The sequence below is a fragment of the Temnothorax nylanderi genome, unplaced genomic scaffold, assembly GCF_030848795.1.
Source record: "Temnothorax nylanderi isolate EJ_2023f unplaced genomic scaffold, tnyl_v1.0 TNYL_tig0001_pilon, whole genome shotgun sequence".
In the NCBI taxonomy this organism is placed as follows: Eukaryota; Metazoa; Arthropoda; class Insecta; order Hymenoptera; family Formicidae; genus Temnothorax; species Temnothorax nylanderi.
In genome coordinates this window covers 3752341-3774259 of record NW_027249063.1, presented here as the reverse complement: position 1 = coordinate 3774259, position 21919 = coordinate 3752341, and the positions used below count along the sequence as shown (strand labels likewise).

Sequence of the window (21919 nt, the reverse complement as noted above, 5' to 3'; positions counted from 1 at the left end):
CGCCGTGGTACAGCACAGTCTCTCTCGCCGGACAACCGACAGTTAGAAGAACGGGGTGGCTGTCGAGGAGGGTAGTACCTGCCTACTACTCGCACCCTCGCCGGGCGCTATAGTAACAACACGGGGAAACATAGGGAAATCAATATGGCTTCCGTTGCCCTCATCCCTCTCGCGCGCGGCCCTCGCAGCCGCCTGTCTCTCGCTCTCGTCCGATTCTCTCGCTCCTCTCTCGCTACTACGGAATTACATCTCTCCCTCAGTCTCCCTCGTTTTACCCATCTCTATTTATCTTTCCCTTTCTCTCTCCCTTCCTTTCTCTCTCTCTCTCTCTCTTTCTCTTTCTCTCTCCTTCCAGCTTTCTCTCTTTCTCTCTAGCACTCGACGCGGACGGGTGAACCCATTATAAGGGGGTGTTACTCCGGGCCAATCCCCAACCATCCGGAGAGAGAAACCAGAGAGGCGAGAGTCCAAGAAGGGCGCATGTGCGTTGCTAGGGCCACCGGATGGGTCGCGCGATGCGATGCGATGCGATGCGACGCGATGCGATGCAATGCGACGCGATGTGATGCCGTGCGTAACGTCCGCCCGGTATATACACCAGATACTTGACAACGCAGAAATATCTAACAACGCACCCAAGAAACAAGTACGGCGTATAATTTGCACTCTGTAGCTGGATGTATATAATAAAACGAACGATGAATTTTCTTTTCAGAATCTCCGAAATATATTTCTTTAACGAAAATATAATTGAATAACTAACCGTTATATATTCTATTTATATTTCTTTAATATCCGCATAAACGAATGCATTTTGATCTTATTATAGAATTTTACAATTAAATCATTAAGTCATTACGAAAGTCATTACGAAATCATGCAATATAAAGTTTTAGAAAATAAAATATACATACATAAAATCTTGATAAAGTATATATAAAATACTGATAAAGTATTACATGAACTATGCTACATTATTACTAAAGATTTTATTTAGCTTAAAGTCCTTCTTATATAAATAATGTGATATATATGTATATAACATGTATCTATATGTGAGACAAATAAAAAGACCGTGATTACATGTGTATATGTATGTATATGTGATTTAGATTTAATTATTTGCACTTATCAGTACAAAGTTTCAAAGCAAAACCCTACCCCTACTAATCTTTTTATGAAAAGGCCTTGAAAGGGTTGAATGTATCAACTAGAGTTCTCTGGCGGCATACCACGATATTCGAAATCAGAACTCGTACGTCGGTAACATAGAATTCTAGTATACAGAAGGTACTAAATGTACTCCTTCAGAACCATACCAAAAGCTCCAGGATAATGTCACACAGGTGCATTTTAATATATGTTCTATTATTTAATTAAATATTTTCCAGGACACATAAATATGTACACATAGCGAAAAAGTTAATAACGCATATAAAAATAAATATATTTTTTTTATTCTAATACGCATTATTAATTTTTTCACCGTGTATACATAGTATATATTCTATAAAATATTTATTTAAATATTTATAATAAATCATTTTTAATAAAAAGATCATTTTGAATATTGATTAAAATAATTGTAATATTACTTTACTAACTCAGAAAAATTTCAACGAACATCGTTTGCGAGAAAAGTAATATTCACCAGCTATATATTTTGTTAGACATGCCGTACACAGTTTAAAGTTTAAATACACAGCGGCAAGTTTAAATACAAATATATATATGTATTTATTGTATCATCATTATATATTAACCAACTTTATTTTGAAAAATAAACTTTAAACTATTTCTTGCAAATCAATCAAGATATGGAATTAAAAAAAATTTTATTTTGTATTCCGGTGCAAAATGATGGTCCACGGTGCTACTACAGTTCGCAAGAAACCTCAACTGATTTCAAGCAGTCCATCCTCATACTCTTCCAACCAAATCACGTTCACAAAGAATCCCATGAATACTCGGTCAATTCAAATCGCGCTCAAGAATCGTAGGAGAGATATACAGAATTTTCCCGTTTCTTCGCTATATAAATAGCCGACGTCCATGTATTACATTCGGTGAAGGTGGTGCATGCCTGTTACTTATTATTAGCCGACGTGGGATATATTCAGACTGGGCCCATTAAATTTCCGAAAATCATCCTTGTCGCTTTTCAACACTTTCCTCCTGTGTGAAATTCACTCATTATCGGCCTCATCCTAGCATATTACGGGATAGAGATCCTAGCTTTGGCTCCACTCTATTCCAAGAGAATTCTCTTGAGGGATGTTCCGGGAAAGTTTGAGAGAAGTTTCGCCTTGAATTTTCATACATCTTGAGAGTCCTTGTTGTGAGAGTATTTCTTTCCCGTTTCCTAGAGTTGTTAACTTAATTCGTCCCCTTCTTCTATGCAACATCACATACTCTACTCTAGAGGATAATTGGATGAATATTGCTCCCTCCTCTCTTAGAGAGGGCAATCCAATATAGATAAACCAACGTACACGATTTCATCTTCCAATCATCGTGGTTCTTCTTCTTCCTGAGAGTCTTTTTGGGAGAGTTTTGCGATTATTTTACTCTCCCTCTCTTTGACTCTATATATATACATATATATATAATATACACACACGCATGTGCTTTATAGTGCGTAATTACAGCCATTATATCTACATTAGCAATATCACGAAGAAGGAAAGCCCTGTGTTGGAGGAGATATCCCGCTCTTCTATTTTTTATTCATGAGGAATTGTGTTCAGAAAACTTCACCACACATCAAATTCACTCCCCCTTCACAGGGACACAACTTTCTTCTCTTCTATCACTATCATTATCTTCTATCAATCTATCTTATCATTATAGACGACCATTGCATATCATCAGAATAGACAGAGAAAGGAGCGTAAGCGCAATAACCTGCTCTCGTTTAATCGATAATAGTCTTCGATCCGTAACGATGTCCTGGCGACTATCTTTCATAACCACTTGGAGTGACGTCCACTGGAGCCTGTGAGAACGAGATAGCTGAAAGAACGACGAATGAAAACTTTGCCGTCAATTCTGGAACGATGAATCCGTTTTCACTAACCGCACATATAAAGCATCCATCATCCTGGTTTATGACGATCCCTGAGTAGCGTCAGACCACCTGACTTAAATGTATTCTGATACACCTTATAAAGAATACGACGTTAAAACAAATGCTTGCGAGAAAGCTCGATCTAGTATACGAAAGCACGTTATACCGAACGTATCTTTACAGTCTGCTTTCCGTCAAAAGATGAGATGAAACATAACGTCAGAGAGAAATTTATATGCAAATTATGCATCAGGGTGATATATTATAATAAAAACTGAAAATTTAAATAATAGACGATCAATATAATGATATCCTAGCGGTATTACGAGCAAACAAACTTGCAAAAAGAACGCTTGACGTCAAGGACTCGCGGTTACCCTGAGTATTATTTACCGGCATCATGCCGTATGGTAAGAAGTATCGATTAAAACCGGATAATATTTGATATCAAAACAGTTATTATTACAAGTTGTTGTTATCGCAAGTATGTAAAATCGTTTTGTAAATGTTAATTAGCAACGCTTATTATATGTGGGAAAAGTAACACGAAAAAATAATTGCAGTCGGCAAAGCAGACTTCGTTGGTAGATCAAGATGTCCAGTATCCTTGCTGAAGGAAGGAACGTTGCATGTACCATGGGTCCATACAGCAAACTGTACCAATGGAAAATGGCTTTACCATCCTCGTCGGTAAAGGAGATTTCTCAGGGTTAGAATAGTGCCACCACATGGTCAGATAAGCGATAAGAGAACTACGGTTTCAACAGGAAGAAAGGTAAAGGAGTGCTTGATCTGAGCTTTCACTGATCTTCTTATATATATATATTCCACCTACGCGATTTTATATCAAAGAACCTTGAATTCACTCTATTAATATTTTTCTAAATTAATTAATTTTTAATTAAAACTTCTTCAAATTTTCTAAACAAATTATAAATGTGTAAATTATGAAACAGTCTTGCAAGATTTATCTATCTTATTAATTCATTTTAAATCCCTCTTTTGTACGAAAAACCTATATCGATTTTTCGTCTTTTTAATATTTATTTAACGTTTAGTACTTTTTCCGATAAAATACAGCATAGCATGACCGGATTAATGCTTCTCACTCGCGATTCGAAACATTAGAAGGTCGTGTTTGTCATCACGAGTGCTCATACGAAAAGATTATATGTACAGGTGAACAGTGTGGCAGGATATACAAGCAGGACACACTTTCAGTTGTCGGTTAACGTCGTAACGGTTCGCAACGGCTCTATTATTAAAGCGGCTCTTATTACTTTTATTGTGATCCAGGTAATATCGACGCAAAAGTGAAATCTTGTTATAAGAAATAGTAAAATGTATTCGATTTAACGCGATGCGCGTATTCTCAAGAAAGTTGAAAAATCGTAATAATAACTCTTTTCGAACAGAATAATCTCCCTCGAATATTCATCTACAAGTACAATGTGGACTCTAAGATTACATTCTTTTGCCAATATACGTTATTTCTGACAGAAAATGTCGCGCGCGAGTGTTCCCCACGCGATTTAAACCGAAAAAAAGTAAACTTGCGAAGTGCACAAGCTGAGAATTCCTTGATTTCACTACAAACGTTCGTTTTTTTTTCTCTCTCTATTTTAAATCCAAGCAGGATACATGCAAAGTGCTGATGTGAACAAAAAATGTGTAGAACATCGATCAGAGGTCGCTCCAACTACGGGGATTAGTTTTGTAAATAATCGATCTTGTAAATATCACGCGTCTAATCATAGTATTATCGTGACAGTCGATTTTGATCGAAGGATTCGCTAAGAAGAGATCGAAAACAACGCTGAGCAAAAATGGCATTGACGTTAGCGCTACCGTTATTCGGTCTGGACCCGGAACGCTTTTCCACACTGAGCCTGAAGCTTCTTAATATTGAGCGCGAACAGAACTTGAGGAATTTGTCCGATTCTGGGCGGACTTCTCCAAGTACCGGAAGCGAGTCCAGCGGCGTCAGCAGTCTCGCAACGTCCGCCGAATCGGCGTCAGTCGAATTAACGCCGATCTCATCGCGACCAGAGACTCCCACTAGAGCACCGTGGAAGAGCCAGGAGAAGGTAAACATTACGAGCGTTCGCGTTCGCACGAATAATTCAGAACTCGACATAAAAAGGAGCTGTAGGAATGCCATATCGAAAGAGAGAGAAATATCAAAGAAACTTTTCTTAAAGACTATTGGCTTAATAAAAAAAATAACATTTATAGCATCTTATATAAATATATGCATTGCATATGAAAGTCTTTTGATGAAAAGATAATTTTATGGATATAGCATTATGCTTATAATCTTAACCATATTAAGCATAAGTATGCATCTATGTAAGATAGAAATTTAAAAGTATTTCCTTTCAGATAACTGCACCATTACGCATAATATACGAAGACCGCGATATATTGAACTTGGGAGCGAACATCAGACCGTCGTTCGACTGGCAAATGAGAGATCGAACGTTGTCTCGACACAATCTTCAAGATTATATAACTAATCGCCTGATGTATCATCGACTACGCGAGCAGCCGCCTACCAAAACTGAAACTGTACGTATGATGACGTCTTATAATAAAAAAATCACGATAATGTTTTTATATTGTCGGAATAAAAGTATTTAATACAATTAATTTTTAAACAATATCAGGTATAGTATATAATTTATATATAACTAATCAATTTTAATATTAAAATTTATTCTAATGTTTAAAATCGTATCTTACAGAAACGTTGCGACGAATGTGGGTTTTCCAATCTATCGTTTATCTTTTGATATCGACTTAAACGTAACGAAACGATTGACGGCAACAACGTCATGGACAACTGAACTGTGATAGACTGGATAAGCGGCAGCCGGATGGAGACGTATCGTAAATCGAGGAACGTATGAAGATATAAATCTAATGTCTAAGTTGGGATCCTATATTCGCAATAAGAAACGTGAATATTGAAATAATTGAAATATTCGCGTAAATTAGTGATTTAATTTAGTATTAATGAATTTGTCTAGGAAGAGATATCTAGAATTATTTAAGCGGTATGCGTTCCCTTGCCGGATACGGGCTGCAGTGGTCATCAGTTCTCCTAATTACGATATCGTAAGATGTGGTGAAATTATGTCAGCTAATGAATTTTGCATCAAAATAAAAATAATTCAGGGTCATTTAATGTCTAAATCTTATTGTTAGGCATTATACAATTCTACAATTTTTTGTGATACAGTACAAAATTAATTCTCTACTAAAGTAAATGTACCTCATCTTGCAAAATTAATTATCTACTAAAGTGAATGTAAATGTACCTCATCTTGCGACATCTTTTTTCTATTTTCAACTATACAGCGCATATGTACCTAATTATACTTCGGACGAATAACGATGTCGCGTAAGATATCGGCGCCTTATAAGACTATCCGAGCATAGAGTATCGTGTGACTGTCATCGAACGATCGAACAATATCGGATCTTTTACGCACGATATGACGATCTAAAACAGATTGAACGTTTAACTAGAGAAACGACCGTAGGCTTACAACTCGCAGTGTGTGTGCGTGCGTGTGTGCGAAAAGTCACATGTCGCCCAAAGACTTTTCTTTATGTATTCTTTACACAAACTTATTAATTTAAAGATACATCTCGCTATCCTAGTGTCAAGATTGTCATTATCATCGACAATTATCATTTTATTTTTTACAGTAACCATAAACAAATGCCGTTGCATTTCGTAGAATATCGTTATCAAGTGACACACCGGTAGATGTATTGCGTTTCAGGTAGTATCATGAACGACCGGCAATTTCTATAAACGACCGAAAATCAACCCTTACATTTTCGCGGTAATGTAGTACCTGCTCGTAGGATATAAATACGTATTTCTACGACGGCATTGCATATATACCTTGACCATTGTTTATAAATACATGATAAACAATATTTTATATATCCCAATATTGCGTTATTAATTATGCTTTTACATTAAATAAAATCATATTAAAAAATGTTCGCGAGAAATATGTAAATAACTTAGGTATGTAGCGTTCTCTCACCCGCTGAATCTCATATATTCAGCGTTTTATAAAACGAGATGGAGCAACTCTATCCCCAAGTTAAGAATATTTCGCATGGCAATATCGCCGCGGTGCAACATCAGCGGACCTTCCAGTAGCGATACTTGAGCCAGGCCGAAGATGAACGCTCGGCGAATTAGCGCGTAAATTCGCGCGAAAGGCATTAGTGCCGTTTCACGAGCCGCACAAGGGGGTTGATCGCTCGGACCCTCGTGCTTCTGCATTGTTTCAGTTCGAGCGTAACACCCGGCGTGGCGCTGTGTGGCCGGTTCGATCCACAATCCCGCCCGAAACACTCACACCCCTAACGAGAGAGACCACACTCGCGAGGCTCGCGACCGCACAACACGCGCGCATTACTCCGATCCTCACCGACGCACACGCGTATACACGCATCCAGGAAAAAAATGGACAAATTGCTAAAAGGAAAGAGAGATATTTTACCGTAAGGAAATTATATAAAAATAGCAATCTCTCACATATAACAGCATTTTTTGCCCAGTTTTCCTGCGATGCACGAGATTTATTTTAGACACGAGCGTTATGTGTCCATTGTTTATTATAATAATTACAAATTAAATGCTAATATTATGCCAAACACTTCTCATTTAATGATCGAAATTAAGAACGATGCTTCCTGTCCGCCGATTTTTCGCCTTCGGGCCCCGATATTTACTAAATCCACTGGTACGTGCGTTTATATTGCTTGCATGTATTCCGCGGGGTGTGCGGGAACCTTTCATCAGGCTGCACGCGTGCGTGTACACCGGTGCACGCGCGCGTGTGGAAGCGCCCCGTCCGTGCGTGCACGCGCGGATGCGTGGGTGCGTGCAACGCGCGAGAGATGCGCAGGACGACTATTCAGATATTGTTGTTATTGTTGAGGGAACAATCGCCCGTCAATAGGCCGCCTCGGCACAATGTATCTATTCAGGTGCGGTCAGCGGTGCTCAATCGATCAGGAATCCACCCTTTGCGAGAGTCGAAAAAGCACCGCGGAGACTGGCGAGAGATTGCCGTCAGTTTCGCGATGTGTATCGCGGAATTCTTTGTGCAAAGTCCCACTCTTAACTTGAGCCTGCCTATGCATGAAGAGAATAGGTGTGCTTATTTTCTTCACGCTTCAGGAGACCAAACAAAAGCGATTCTGAGTAGCTTGTGCATTTCTACTTATAGGACATGTACAAAATATTTTATATCTTTACATATTTATATAAGGAGCAAAATAAAATTGTCAAATTGATGTAAATTTTATTGAGAGATGATTAATTCATTGATTCAGCGAGAATTGTGTAAATCGACACGTATTCTTGTTCGTGTAGAATACAAATATTATATTTTTACAATAATTACTTTTATTATTGTAAAAACCAATGTTTTACTTTTGAATGATTTAATTAACAGGCATCAGAATAGGTGGGCTCAATAATCGAATTGAGAGTACTCTGTACATAATGTACGATTCATCCGGTGCGAGATTACTGTAAAAATTTAAAATGCTCCTGATCACGATAAATTGGTATCGAACCGTGAAACGAATTCCGACCCATGATGAATCATATCGACATTTGAGATCGTTGACGTCTAATGTTATTCCGACATCTGCTAACGTTGATCCTGATGATTAGCTGAATTTCTTACACATACTGCTGCTTACACATACACTGATTTCCTCTAAAAATCGACATTTTTCATCGTAACTTTAGATAATAACTTAAATTTTCATATTAAGAGTCACGCACAATACACACATTTCCTAAAGATCAAATGTTCTAAAAATAGATTTTAAGCTATACATGATTGCCGATTGACCTCCACTTACGCCGATGCAATGATCGTCGCTTAAACACACGACTGAAAAGCGAGTTGCGCGAATGAAGACGAGTCACCTATGACTTTCAACTATTATTCAATGAGCCAGAGTTTGAGCCGACAAACGGACCGCCGTCTCACGCTGATTCTCTATCGGGACTCGAGCATCGAAGACGCTCTCAAAAGAGGTCCAGCCGGAGAAAAAGAGGCCGCGAGTGAGAGCCACTGCCACGAGCGAGGGTACCAGAGTTCCGCGGCTATAGCGATGATTACGTATGCGGGAATCATTGTCGAGTAACGCGCGATGCACATGCAAAGGCCAAAAATCGTCGAAATCAGTCGAGTTCAACATCAGCATTGTACCTGGGCTTTGTCTCTGCCTCATTGTTGTTGGTCGGTACTCCTCCCTCCCCCCCTCTCTCTTTCTCACTCTCTCTCTCTCTCTCTGTCGATGTATAACCTATGCGTACGACTGCGATCCCCAGGATAGTCTCTATAGCATCCACGCGACCAGGATCATTCGCTAGTAATACCTATTTCGCAGACAGGGTCGGTTTAACCCTTTCGCCGCTAAAGACGCATACGCGTGCCATTGAAGAGAACAACGATAAAGAAGGGTAAAAGTTTGATATTTTTGACTATAAATACTACAAATTGATATTTTGAATTTATAAGATAATATCAAAATAGTAAAATAAAATAATTAGATCTATATATTATATTTAATTATCTTTTATAAAGTTTCTTCGTTTTTTTTTCAAAATGAAAAAAATAGTTTATAGCTTCTACTTTGCCGAACGCTGAATAATCCCTATGATGAGAATATCTACCTCCTTTGGGACACAATAACAAGTAAAGATTAAGTTGTGTCGTAAGTTATTCATCGGTCCTGAGCGGTTTTCGCACGGTGCATCGCGTTTCTAATTCACTCGCATCGCGATCCGATCCTACGCAGCCAACGCGCGATCGAAATGAAGGAGAAGGGATCCACACGGCGAATCCGTGTCTGCCTTTTTCCTCTGTGCATAATACAGGTGCAGGACAGATAGGACAAGATCTCCGCGATGATATTGGAACGAGAACGAGCGAGCGAGAGGGGTAACATCACCAGCAAGGTGAATCCGGCAGAGGCGGGGAGGAGGGGGTTGAGAGCAGAGAGAACGAGAGAGGGAGAGAGAAAGAGAGAGAGAGAGGGACGGTAAAGAGGGGATAGGAGGAGAAGAGGGCATAGAGCAGCTGAATAGGAAGCGACACAATGGACCTGGGTGGCTGTGGAGGCGTGTTATCAAATGGGTTCCTCATTCACATACTGCGGCCTGAGCTACCTGTGTCTGTCTGTACCGGTGTCTGTCTGTTATACTTATTCATACCGCCCATTGTGTCCTCCACTGTTGAGTCGAGTTCAGTTCAGTTGAGAACGCGATGGAACGTGCCACAATGCACGAATATGGGCTGCGCCGCACCTCCTCCCCTCCCCCGCCTCTTTCTGCACCCTTCCGCACACCCCCTTGTCACCGTATCTCTTTCTCTCTCTTTGCCATTTGCCACCCACGGTCCAACCCGCGCGCGCGTTGGATTCGCCGGGGCCGACTGAAAAGAAAATTGCGTCGGGAAATTGTATCCGTGAGAAAACCCGACCGATAATGCCGAGTTCTTGAAGCGTACACGTCGCGAGATTTCTCCGCCCTGGCGACGGCGACGGCGACGGCGACGGCGACGGCGACAGTGGTCGTCGAATCCTACTACCGAATGTCTCGTTAGACGAGCGCGCGAGTTTCCGCGAGGGGTCGATCGATGGCCTAACGTGAATCTCGTCCGGAATTCCGGGATGCACATGATATTTGCCGGCAATTTCAACGGGAAATTATCACGACGCGATAGTTGTTAGAGGCGATAAAGCGAAGCTAAGATTGTGCGAACGAGACCTTGGGGAAGGGTCAATGTAATCCTTTCCATTATCCAAGAGTAATCTCATTTACCGATGCAGTTTATCGCCCGAAGCGGGTTGCAATTTAAAAAAAATACTTGTTATTGGTGTTTCATACCTTACCCTCAATAAAGTATGAGATAACACAGTAAGACTTACTTACGAAATTAAAAAGTTCCGCAAAGAAACGACTCCAAACTGATTTTATTACTTCTGATAACAGAATGCTTATAAAGGAGCAAAATCGCTAATTTCATTTTTAGACGAAGCTTTTGAGGGACAGCCCGTATAACGTGGCACGCTATCAACCTATGAAAGAGATGAAAGAGAAACCTGAATTACGGAACTGGCAGCATTCTCTGTCGCGAGGGTATATTGCCGAAAAACGAAAAGCGGGAAGAGAGAATCTCGAGAAAGAGAAAAGGACGTGCAGACTCGTACGTTTCTTGTCGTGACTGCGCGATGTGGAAAGAGAAAAGAGAGAACGTAATACGTATAACGCGTATAAGCGACCATAGGGCCGCTGGATGAGCCGTCCGCGGACGCAACGGCATACAAAACTCGCTCAATACGTCATTCAGCCGAAGAATACGCCTCGTTCTCGCCATTTTGCTCCCAGAATGAGAGTTTCAAAGGGAATTAAGGATTCAAAGGCATCTTTTGCGCGGCGCGCATAAAACGTCCAGCCGCCGCCGCGGCTCCGCGTCGCTCTGTCTCTCTCGCGCTCTCTCCCCCTCTCTCTCCCTCTCTTTCTTTCTCTCTTCTCATCTAACTTCCGTCTTTCCCTTTTCTCCTTCTATAACTCCTCGTAAGCGTCGCCTTCGTTTCTACAACGTTCTCAAGAGGAGCCTTGAATCGGCGAAGTGCTGAATCGCACATCGAGTCGCACCAGCGAGATACCCACGGAAGGATGCTAAATCGTTGAACGAAGTACCTAGTCCATATTTCCTATATACATTTGCGACAAATGTCTAACAGATTTTCACTTCATGTTGAATACAGACCTCACCTGAAGCAAACAAAGCTCAAAAGGAAATAAAGATTTTGAAACATATGGTTTTTTTTATCAAGAACAAAAAAGAAAGATGCGGGAAATGTCTAACATATGTGCCTCCTACGTGTTTTTGAGCCTTCTCGATTATTCTCGATTATTCTCGATTATTCTTATAATTTAATATTTTAATCACTTCTCTCATAAATAATATAATCATAGATTATTTAGTAGCGAATAAATAAAACGAACCCGTATCAATAGAATCCCCTATTCACGTCACCGTTCAAATAGCCGGTCAATTCCCAAGTAGCCCCAAATCTGTGCACACTTATTCACGAAAAGAAAAAAAAAAGAACGCGGTCGGATCGCCCTTCATATTTAACGTGGAGTTCGGTCAAAAAATATGCCCCCGCGTACATGCACCCTCGCGATTCCTCCCTCCACGAGATGACCTTTTCCATTTACGGCGTTCGCGCGGAACAAATTCGGACGGCGATCACTATTTGCGCTATAAGATAACAAAAGGAGGGGTGGCAGTCGTCTCGCCTGTCTAGGATTGCGCGATTAACATAAAAATGCGGCGCCCGTAAAAGGCCACCGTATACATACATATATTATGAGTATTATGTATCGCGGGAGGGTTATAGCTCCTGATTGTTATTCATGTATGGTCGGTAGCCGCGTCCGGCATTCGTGCCAAGTCCCCGAGTCAATATAATGTCAACACAGTGCAAATATAGAGATGAAAGGTATAGGCACATCGCTCGTCATAATTTTCATATCTTGCACAGTGACAATATGAGATGCAATGTGTTAAATTATTTTACAATATTATCCTTATATTACTATATTTTGTTTCTTAACATGTTCTTTTAACAGATGCGGCTTTGTATCGCGCGTGGCTCTAGCATAATACTATTAAACTTTTCGCGATTATCTTTATTTTATCTTATTTTATTTATATTATAATTGTATTCGGTCAGTTTTTTTTTTTTACTAGAATCCGCATCGCGAAAGATAATTTACTCTTCTTCAGAGAAGATCGGCGAGTTTCTTCTCTAACCGTAACCGTATTAGATGTAACGCATGCAGACTTAAATGTTTACTTACCAACGCAGAATTAGAAGAGTGAAAGTGTCACTTATTTGGTCGCATCGATGCAAAAGCCAAGGACCTGAAACAGAAATCAATCTTAATAAGAGCAAGAATTAAATGTCATAAGAAATAAGAAATGTAAATGCTCAATATAAATATTATAAATGATATACTGTCCTATCCGCGGCACAAATAACGTAAACAACGTAATATCGGTCAATTCGAATTGCAACTTATTTCAATTCTCAATTTTCGCGCGATGTTTGTGATACAGCTTGCACATTAGTTCGTAGAGAAACGGCTATAGAAAAGTAAAGGAAATCGAGTCGTTCCCTGTTCACCCTTCCCCATCGCGACATCGGTATTCTTTTCGTCAGCTACACATCTACGTTATATTCTTCTTTTTATATCCTCCGCTCTTGTGCGCGCGCGAAAACGCGCGACGCGATCGTGCATACACCCCCACAGTTTGAGCATTGCCGAGGCCTTATCGGCAGTTATCGGGCCGTGATGTCACACAATGGGGCAGACAATGCGCGGGACAATACACCCCCTGCTCCTAGAGACTATCCGGCCTTCCTCACCCGGGGCACCCACCCATCCACCGTCGACTTCTCTTTTGGAATCAGCACATCCCGCCAACTTAATAAACATAATAGCTGACTATGCCGCCCCGCGGTCACAATGAGAGCTCCGCGCAAAGAGATACCGAAGATACGAGGCACCGACATTGTGTGCCCCGCTCTCTCTCTTTCTCTGTCCTGGCTACCCCGAACGGATTATACATCGACAGACGTGCCATCGTGGATTCACGAAAGACTTCTCTGCAAGAGAGGGGAAAAAAGAAAAACTGTCGTTCGGATGATAAAAGACGAAGAAATTCACTTTTAGTCATTATCAGGTCTAAAGTCAAGCAGTGAGCTAATGCAAAATTTATCAATAACACATTTCAATAATTTTTATTTATTTTGTATTATCAGTAGAATGTACTTATTTCATAAACACTGTGATATTGTCACGAGATAAGTCTTATTTTAAAACTAATTCATTTCAATATTAATTCTTAAATTAAATGAGTTAATAAACAATTAATTTTTAGACAAGGCAAGACTTGGAATGAGAACAAAAAGAAAAGTTTTGAATTGCGCGATGGATTTTCTTTCGATACGATTATTTCAGAGGGTGGATTGCCGCACACATCATCGGATCGACTCCACGCCCTCGTGTATATATTCCCACTCTACTCGACCTACCGCGGGTTGCTCGAACCACCCTTTGCGGCTGAACAATATGTTTGCCCTCCCCGCCGCCGTGTAATTACTCGAAACCACGTGCCGCCACGGAGAGGGAGAGACGGAAAGAGACAGAGAACGCGTGAGAGCTGATGCACGAGCCATTGAAAAACGCAGTCGAGCGCCTATTATCCCGAGAACTTTTCACTTTAAGCGCATCCGATGCCACGCACGACGACGCGTGTGATTGAGCCCGAAATAAGTCGCAATCGCCACGATCTTCTCCATACTAAAGTCCGAAGCATGTTAAATTTAAAATAAAATGATGGAAATTCGAATATATTAAGAATATATTATTACTGCTAATCTCGCTAACTTTTTGGATACGTACAAATATTGGGTTGATTCATAATGATAAATTAAGTTATGCTATACTACCGAATCACTTAATTCTTTTGAGAAACCAGTATTACCTGTGGTATCTATAATTATTTTATCTGTTGCAAGTAGAGTGTATCTACTTATACTGTTCTTTAAATATAAAAATTTAGTTTGTTAAATAAGACGTAACTTATATTTATGAACTGACCCAATAAATAATCTCGAAAATGGCAATAATTCGTATTATAAAAATTATTTCGTTATATGTTTAGCTAAATGAACGTATAATCTAAAATATGCTTTATAATTGCTAGTTGATATCGACAGGTAGATTTTCGTGTAACATCTTGCGCCCGGTACCCAGCACCGCGACACCGATCGTATCTCCGAAACAGCATCGGAGAAACGTTAATTAAGCGAGCAGATGCGCCGAGGAAATAGTAAATCATACAACCCCGCGCAAATAGAGACCGTTCGGCGCATCGAGCGTCGTATCGTCGTCGGGTTATCGGGATAATGATAAATCGTTCGTTCAAACGGACCCTTTCCAAGCCGCATTATAACTCGCTAAAGGGGTGGAATATATACCCTTGCTGGCACAAAGTGAACTCAAATAACGCGCTGTTTAAAGGACTAAAAATTCTTAGCAATTTAGATGCGGGCGGAGAGATTGCGACCGACTGTTACAAAATCAAACGGATCTTTTTTCAGTGAATACACAACACACATCTCGAAGGGAATACTATCATCGTATAATAAACTCAAACTTGTTAATAATACAAAATTATTGCAATTTAACGAGAATTAAAACTCCTCTGCGTTTTTTAATTTTATTTTAAATATTCTTCCAGCTTATTAATTTATAAAAATATATATTATATTTTTTTTAATGCAAAAAAGCTTCGGAAGTCGGGCCCTTTCGTTTATCAACACCATGCCACCAGCTTAAAGCCAAAATCGCGAAATTAATGTCAGCGGCGTATTAACGAGTAATTAACCACATCGGTCGATTCGATAGATAATCCGGAAGACGGCAGTAAAACAAGGTAACTTCGTGGGATTGGCGCCAGCGACGGTGGCGGCGGCGGATGACGGTGGTAGCGCGGTTGTGTAGCAGCGGTAGCGGTGCGGTAGTCGTTGGCGGAGGTGGTGGTTATAGTGACAGTGGTGGTGGCGTCGGAACCGCCCCGGCTTTGCAAGCCCGGCGAATGGAGTGACAATGCTGCCACGAGATTCACAGTTCTCTACCACCCCTTTTGTCTTTCCCCTCTTTACCCTCGGTCTCTCGCACGCGCTCTCGCCCCCTTTCATACCATTTGCAACTTTCCGGCCACCCTTCGTCTTTCCCCTGCCTACCCTTCTCTCTCGCTCTAACCACAGCTCTCTTTCCACACCTTCCTTTCCACGCCGCGAGTCTCTTTATCTCGTCTACGCGCCCGCCGTTGCATTCCGGCGGCTGCATACTTCGAGGCAAATCCTCGCGAAGCGATTATCATCGTCAAACGTGCGGATCGAAACGTTGTAGACGAAACTCGTACAACGAGATCAACTTCATCACGAAAAGAGAGATAGAGTATACATACTCAATTATCCTTTTAAAAACGCAGATGCTGAATTTCTCAGTCCTGTCACCTCACCGCACAAAAATGTTAAACAGCATCACTACATCTCAGCAAAATATATTAAATATTTTTACGACACTTCTTTCCCTTTGATGATTATAGAAATTCTTAAATATTTTTTAAACGCTTAAACGCGTTACATTCTTTTTTAAATTAGAAATGAGTAATTTGCTACGATGTAAAATATCGCATAAGATGTCAAAATATATCATTCGCATTTATATAGCGTCAAAAAATAACCGCGAGTAAATTGCCAAATTTTATCGCTTAAATTCAAGCGACACTCACTTTAACGGAATTTCGATTTAAGGCTTAGTTACGCCCGGAGATATTCAATGCCATAACGAGTCCCCGTGAGGCGGTAGGAAACACGTACACGTGCTGCAAAAGCGAGGGAGGGGGGTGGACGGGAAGTTCGCGTGCCGGTCGAGTGCGGAGACACGCGATCGAATGAGACGCCGGATTGCGGAGAGAGAGAGGGTGGGACACGCGCGTGAACCAAAGCATATCGAAAGAATCCACCGCGCTCTCCTATTTCACAAGAACGACGTCCGATGCGCGTCCGCCGTCGCATTCCCGCCGCCCACATCAACCCTTCCCCCTTCCATCTTCCCGCTCTCATCGGCGACGTTTCCCGCCGCGCGGCATCCACCATCCCTTCGCACCCCCTATCTCGCGCTCTCTCCCCGTATCAGATCGAGTCCCTCTATTTCGCGTCCTCTATTATTTCTTTTATCAATCTGCGCGCTTTCAGGACGCTTTGAGGCCCGCTGAAAGCTGCGCGATAAATCATGAAATGTAAGAACTCACACGTATGTGCCGGGCGCGCACATAGTCGCGGAAACGTACATACGTACGCGTCTGTAGCGGGTGCATCTACATGGAGCGCGCGTTTCTGTGTGTGTGCGCGCGTATACACGCGACGGAACGAACGAACGAACGAATGAACTGCGTTTTCGTGTAAACTGCTCCTTCGTATACACCGCGTACACATACGTGTACACGCATACGAGTCGCTCGCGCGTTCATATTCGCGTCTATCTGTACAGAGATGCGCGTAATACGTGTGTATGTGTACGTATATAACCGACGGTTCAATAGGCGGCATTGCCAGGGCGAACGCTATCCATACAGCCCGCCAGATGAGGTCTTCTAGCTTCCGTCGAGTCCGCGTGAAAGGATGCCCCAATAATATTCCATTCACCGAATCACCCACTCCCCTCTCCAACCCCGTCCTCCCGTCGCACAGCCCCGCCGCCCCCGCCGATATATATACTCGTCATCCGTAGTCCGGCCCGACTCGTGCCCAACGTCACCCGCCATTGATTTTTCATTCCTGGGCTTTTCAATAGTTTGTTACGAGCTTTCCTACGATGACGCGCCCCATCCCCGTAATAACCTCCCTCGTTTTCTCCTTCGGCTTTCCTACGACGCAAAGAAACCTTAGCTGACGCTGGGACACGTCGCTCCATTAAAGGATGCGTCCATAGATCGCACGACCGATTCGCGCGGTACACGTTCCCGAAAAATTTTCTTTTTAAAAAGAATATTTTTAAACGACTATTACTATAAATGTATAAATCGCGAAAGCAAGATATGGTAACGGTATTGATGATGATCTGGATATTGAGACCGTTCATTTAAAATCGTAAATTTGCAATTCTAAATTCGTTATCGATATCGAGAGCATTTCGCGTGTGCAGTGTCTATTCTATATAATATCGAAGATTCGACTGACTCGTACCGACTCCTGCTACCAACGAATTAACAATTGCCAAACATGACGTGGACTGGCGCCAGCTAGAAAAGTCCGTCGGCACGAATTTCGCCGCCGCGAAACGGAGCGAAAATAACCTATAACTTTAATCAGGGATGAATAAAGGCAACCCTTTTCGGTACGGCGCTGCGTCAAGGCGAAGAATGGAGATGAGGATGTAGCCGAGTATCGGCATTGTTTCCAAACAAAGCACGCTTTTCATACCACCCTCTCCTCTTTTCTCTTTCTCTCTCTCTCTCGCTCTCTCTGCAACCCCCGTACCTGCACCTCGGCCCCCGTTCCGGGTCCCCCCACCCATAGATTCCGCCCGCACTCTCCGCGGTTCAGTCATTTGACACGCAAAGAAGTCTGGCAAGTTGGCATTGTGGCGACCGCGCCACGCCATCCTCGATCCATTGTTACCGCGCCACTACCAAAACCGCGAAACCGTCCGCCCCAAACCCTCGCAGCTCGTCGGCTAAAAGTCAAACCTCTTTCATCACCCTCGTCAAATCGCGAATAATAACGAGTCGATCGCCCGCACACCGTCTTTAAAGATCTTAGTCATTTGGAACGGATGTATGGGAATCGAACAAGTGCGATAGATAGCACCGTACGTTTGACGATCCGTTCACGTTCCCTATCGACCTAAATTACTAAAGAAGGAGGAGTTTATCAAATTTCCTAATTTTTAAAGAAAGAAAAACTCTGAATTCTAACAAAGAAATATGCTAAAACGACACCGATAGTATTGTGAATGCTATCAAAATGATTTGGTGGATATAATGATCTCTGCACAAATCCTCTGCGAATTATCCGTGCTGTAATTAGGGCGAATATAACACGTAATGCATGCAAATAAAACAGTACGCATAACTGACATAATATATGCATTATGCATAGTGACACGATTAAATTAACTTCGCAGCATAACTGATTAATTGACTATAAAGAGGTAAAGAGAATTCGTTCGAGCGCGCACTCACCCCTCTCTATGACGACTATGGTTATGAAGTCCCCCATAAAGTTCCCAGGCATTTGCCACTGGTGTTCATCATTGGCTCCGCGAAACAAACTTCTTATATATTATGCAACTGTATGCGCACTCTCTGTGCTTTTTATCGCATGTAGAATGGAACGATATAACGCTTTGTCATCGTGATCAATACGTATATATATATATATATATATATATATATATATATGATATACCACAGAAGTACATAGAAGAAACTTGTCTATATACATTTCTTTGCAACTTAAAAATCGTTGATATAATAATCTAACTATGTGATGATTATTGTCCTAATTATTTTATATTTCTTAAAATCTGTGCATTAATTATTCAAATGATAAATAAAATTTTTTTAATTAATAAATTTTTTGATGGGCTAATCACTCTGCTTGCAAATTACTTAAGATATGAATTATGAACAGATTTATATCTTACTGTGTATTTTTTCCGTCAAGAAATAAAATAATACAGTTAAATAGCGAGTAAATTAATATCTTCCTGCCACTTGCACGACTTAAGGATAATTGCATTACCGCTCTTGTACCATATCGCGCGATATGCAGTTCCTGCAATGTACTCCTGATTTGCAGCATAGCATCGTCATCATTCAGGTTCGTTTTCACGTACGCAGCAGCGTCCCTTGTCGCGCGGGATACACACGAATTCAAGCACGATTCACGTGCGAATACAACGACCTCCTCTCTCTACCCAATAGAAACGACGATTATGTTGTGTGTGCGTGCGAGTAGCATATAATGCAATAACGCGAATCAGTCCTCGGGAGATGCTCGCGAAAGCATTATCCGTAATGTTATAATGCCATGCAGAGCATGCGTGCACGTGTCACACGTGCGAACATTAATAAAGGACCGACGTCCGATATATCGACATCCGATGGATTCCTCAAGCGAACGAATTATCGGCAGTCCTATTATACGAGTTCTAATAATTTAATTCGTATTTCATTTTTGCTTCAATGACATGTTATAACAAATGTACGAGATATCAATACTCTTCTCTATAATGAACCAATCACGCATAAAAATGCAAAGACAATCCATCGTAAAAATGATGTAAACACACAGATATATACCCCCTCTTTTTCTTTCTAGACTCAGAGAAATAAATTAAAAGTTAATACAATAGCAGATTCATATTGGATCGCAAAAGTAGATTTGAGAAATTTTATTCGCTTCGCATCCACGTGAAGAAATGAACGCGATTTTTGCCGGGAGTCGCCGGGCATCGAGCTATCACGAGACAAATAATCGTCTGTCGACAAAGGAACCTGTTAAAAGTTGCTAACTCCCGTGACAGAATAGGGCGCCGCGCGTTGAAAGGATATAATAGACATGTACGCACGCGTGGAGGGTAACGGAAGCTGCACCGTCCTCGTCCACGTGAAGGGGGGCTCGGGAGATGCGTACAGAGTAGGGAGAAGGATCATCGACGACCGGGATTTCAGGAGGAACGAGGACGACGCGAGACCATACGAATATGTTATACGCTCAAGCTCGTTCGCTCGTAACCGCGCAGCAGAATAGACGAATTGTTCGGCAGCGGGGCTTTTGTCTATTTTACGGAGTTCCAAGGGCTTCCATTGAGGGACGAGAGGACCGGGGGTGAGAGGAACGGAGGAGAGGAAGAGCCGAAAGCTCGGAAATATATTCTCGACTGAACGTTGTACGGATTCGCGCACCGGGCGTTCCTAATTATTGTTTTCCAGACATCCGTCCTCCGCCTGGTTGCTGCGGTGACTGAAATTCCCGTTGTAAAAGTTTCCCTGTCGCTCACTCGCGGAACAAGTGAGCGAGCGCAGCGAGTTGTCGCGTCGCGAAAGGGATTCTGAATTCTTATGCATTTTTTCACGTGTGCTCTTCTCGTATAATTCTTGGCGCGTTTCTCTGGACGTCGTACGAGATAAAAAAGACCTCGCGTAATCGGGCAACATATGTAAACCGATGTGAGTACCACGAATGTAGACAAGAAGGAATAAAATCGCGATACTCGAACCAATGATAGCCATCAGTTACGTGTAATTTTCTATCTTTCATTCATTGCATTGTATCGTAAAATAAAATAGAAAAACGATATTATATTGTTTACAATCAATATTTAAAAATTGAAAATTACACCAGCAATTATTGTATTTCAAAGAACCAATTCACGCTTTTATTAACATGTAATCTCAAAATAATTATATACCTATTTAATAAATATGTAATTATTTTAAGACTAAAATAATATATGTTAAAATAATATATTTAACAAATATAACCGAGAAATAATTTCAAAGACAGACAGTAAATTATTGTACTTGATTATATCCATAAAATAATCTCTTGCGCGACACATTAAGATATCAATTCCCTCTTTTCGACATCGTCGATAAGAGGTCGGAAAGTGACAGTAGAAAACGGGAATGCCAAGCAGATCGAGAGAACAGCGTGGCGCAAAGACTGAGGATAGGAAGGAAAACGAGGTGGGGATAGGGGTTGATGGTGAGGCAGTCGTATCGGTTAAGTGGGGGAAATTGCAAAACAATGAGACGTCGAGGTAGGGGTAACAATGTGAGGGACAATAGGCCTGATAATGTGCCGGAGAATGGACGCCTAGACAAAAGAGTCAAATAAGGGCGCGCTCACCTACCCGATCCAGCATCCACGTTACATCGCCGTCTCGTTTCGCACCGTACGCACTATGCGCGCACAAAGCAAGGCCGCAAAAAAAGACGCGTGCATATTTTTCAGTCGATTCAGTTGATTTTCAGCCGGGAGCACGGAAAATTTAGATAAATCTCCCAGCATGAGTGATAGCGACGTGAATGATCTATTGAGTGAGCGGCACTCTCGTTTGCATAAAAAGTTTTCACGCACATATACACATCTTATGTAACTGCAATTATGTCAAAATATTGTTTTAGATAGAAAAAC

The 21919-nt window shown here is 41.4% G+C and overlaps 2 protein-coding genes and 1 long non-coding RNA gene across 11 annotated transcripts in view; 1 reads left to right on the top strand and 2 right to left on the bottom strand.

Annotated features, from left to right (window-relative positions):
• Soxn (SRY-box transcription factor soxNeuro) overlaps positions 1-21919 on the bottom strand; it is a 283767-nt gene that overhangs the window by 249035 nt on the left and 12813 nt on the right. For all 7 annotated transcript variants that reach the window (XR_011721188.1, XR_011721210.1, XR_011721230.1 and 4 more), the window contains one exon: positions 12996-13059. The gene's annotated coding sequence lies outside the window, so the exon portion shown is untranslated. The remainder of the gene's footprint in view (positions 1-12995; positions 13060-21919) is intronic.
• Positions 1858-3127, bottom strand: LOC139776753 (uncharacterized). The gene is made up of 2 exons (XR_011719234.1): positions 3077-3127; positions 1858-3012 (listed from the first exon to the last, which is right to left on the bottom strand). It is a non-coding gene; the product is annotated as an uncharacterized lncRNA (long non-coding RNA).
• On the top strand, positions 4224-8401 carry LOC139782797 (uncharacterized). 3 transcript variants are annotated; one of them, XM_071722009.1, is made up of 4 exons: positions 4224-4363; positions 4839-5154; positions 5450-5635; positions 5812-8401. In XM_071722009.1, the coding sequence occupies exons 2-4, from the start codon at positions 4894-4896 to the stop codon at positions 5857-5859; spliced, it is 495 nt and encodes a 164-aa protein (XP_071578110.1). In that variant the 5' UTR covers positions 4224-4363; positions 4839-4893; the 3' UTR covers positions 5860-8401. The 3 variants fall into 3 exon arrangements, with proteins under 3 accessions (XP_071578110.1, XP_071578005.1, XP_071578060.1); XM_071721959.1 differs by having other exon boundaries at positions 4278-4783; positions 4855-5154; XM_071721904.1 differs by having other exon boundaries at positions 4277-5154.